Source organism: Centruroides vittatus, unplaced genomic scaffold (assembly GCF_030686945.1).
Source record: "Centruroides vittatus isolate TY-2023 unplaced genomic scaffold, ASM3068694v2 contig_975, whole genome shotgun sequence".
Lineage (NCBI taxonomy): Eukaryota > Metazoa > Arthropoda > Arachnida > Scorpiones > Buthidae > Centruroides > Centruroides vittatus.
In genome coordinates this window covers 108,226-110,099 of record NW_027122648.1, presented here as the reverse complement: position 1 = coordinate 110,099, position 1,874 = coordinate 108,226, and the positions used below count along the sequence as shown (strand labels likewise).

Here is a 1,874-nt window from a genome sequence, read left to right as displayed (position 1 = left end):
TATTTTATAAATTTACTATGGATTCATGTTTAGAAATAATAGAAATAAAAAAATATATAAAATAATTTTTACTTAAATAAATTGCACATATAAATAATAAAAATAATATAAATATTTAAATACGAGCCTAACCCCTCCCTCCGGGATGTTTTTTGACACATACTTATTCTTCGGGGGTCCGTTGAAATTTTTAAGTGCAGAAGGGGGGTCGCGGTCCAAAAAGTTTGAGAAACACTGATCTAGACCTTCAAAAAGTGTAACCACGGATATTTTTCGTCGACGGTCGACAGTTCAATGAAAAGGTATTACCATCCTTCTTTGTTCTTGCGCCACGTGCCTTTAAGCGCCATCTTTCTTTGTCCTCTCGCCACGTGCTGAACTGCGCACACAGCATTTACGGATAACCACCTTCACACTGCTACAACTACGTTAAAATCATGGCTGAGGCAGAAAATAACGACGATCACCGTCATATAGCACGCGTCGCGATCAGACCTCCACCTTTCTGGAAGAGCAACCCCAGCTTATGGTTCGCACAGTTAGAAGCGCAATTTTCCATTTCCAACATAACCGCCGACGACACGAAATTTAAACACGTCGTTGCGGCGGTAGAGCCGGAAATCTTAAATTCGGTGCATGATCTAATCCTCAACCCGCCCGAGCAGAATAAATTCGCCACTCTAAAAGCTCGCCTTATCGACATCTACGCTGAGAGCGAGTCCTCAAAAATCAGAACGCTTCTTCAAGGGTTAGAACTGGGAGATCAACGTCCATCCTTCCTCTTAACACGGATGCGCGACTTGGCCGGTAACCATTTCAGTGAAGATCTCTTGAAATCTCTCTGGCTGTCGAGGTTACCTCACAATATTCAGGCCATTTTAGCTGCATCAAACGAGAAACTCCAACAATTAGCCGCCATGGCCGACAAAATAATGGAATTAGTCTCCCCCGCACACATCCAAACTGTAGAACATGACTCTGTCGCCATTTCCACCCTGGAGAACCAAGTTGCGGAATTAGCCAAACAGGTCAAGAACCTCTCCATGTCCATCAACAACCCGCGCCGCTCCTTTAGACGCTCCGAATACCCTTCTAACAACACGAGGCACCGCAGCAAATCACGTCATAATCAACGGCAAAGCACCCCTGAAAACGGCATGTGTTACTATCACGCTACCTTTGGGGCGCAGGCAAAAAAATGCAAAGCCCCTTGCTCCTTTCTACCGGCGGAAAACTGACTGGGCGGGCACTTACGGCCAGAAGTCGCAACCGCCACATCGACCGAATCACCATGGCCGACCCTACTACGAAATATAAATTCCTAATAGATACAGGCGCCGACATCTCAGTGATTCCAAAAAGTCCCAACACATATTTAAGCAAACCCGAGAAGCTAGTCCTCTTTGCTGCAAACGGGACACCTATTCCAACTTATGGCACAAAGCTATTAACACTAAATTTTAATTTAAAGCGGAGTTTTTCATGGCCATTTGTAATCGCTGACGTGACCCAACCCATCATAGGAATCGATTTTTTAACTAAATTCAACCTACTGGTGGACGTCAAAAACAATCGACTAATCGATGGAGTCACGCAACTTGAGTCTCCTGGCTGCCGACAAAACCGTTCCACAACTGTCACTAACATCACCGCCGTGACTAATGACTCTCCCTACCACCGCATTTTGGCCGAGTTCACTACTATTACAAATCCGTCGATAATTCCCGAAACCAAAAAAACACCAACCATTTTCCATCACATCGAGACCAAAGGACCACCTGTCTTCTCGAAACCCAGACGGTTACCATCAGATACGCTCCAAGCAGCACGTGAAGAATTCCAATTCTCAATGTCTCAAGGCATCATCAGGTCAT

General features: G+C 44.8%; 1 protein-coding gene across 1 annotated transcript; it reads left to right on the top strand.

The window, feature by feature from the left end:
• The first annotated feature begins 437 nt into the window (after nucleotides 1-437).
• On the top strand, nucleotides 438-1,238 carry LOC136985653 (uncharacterized). Its single transcript, XM_067282977.1, has one exon. The coding sequence runs from the start codon at nucleotides 438-440 to the stop codon at nucleotides 1,236-1,238; it is 801 nt and encodes a 266-aa protein (XP_067139078.1).
• The last annotated feature ends 636 nt before the right edge of the window (nucleotides 1,239-1,874 follow it).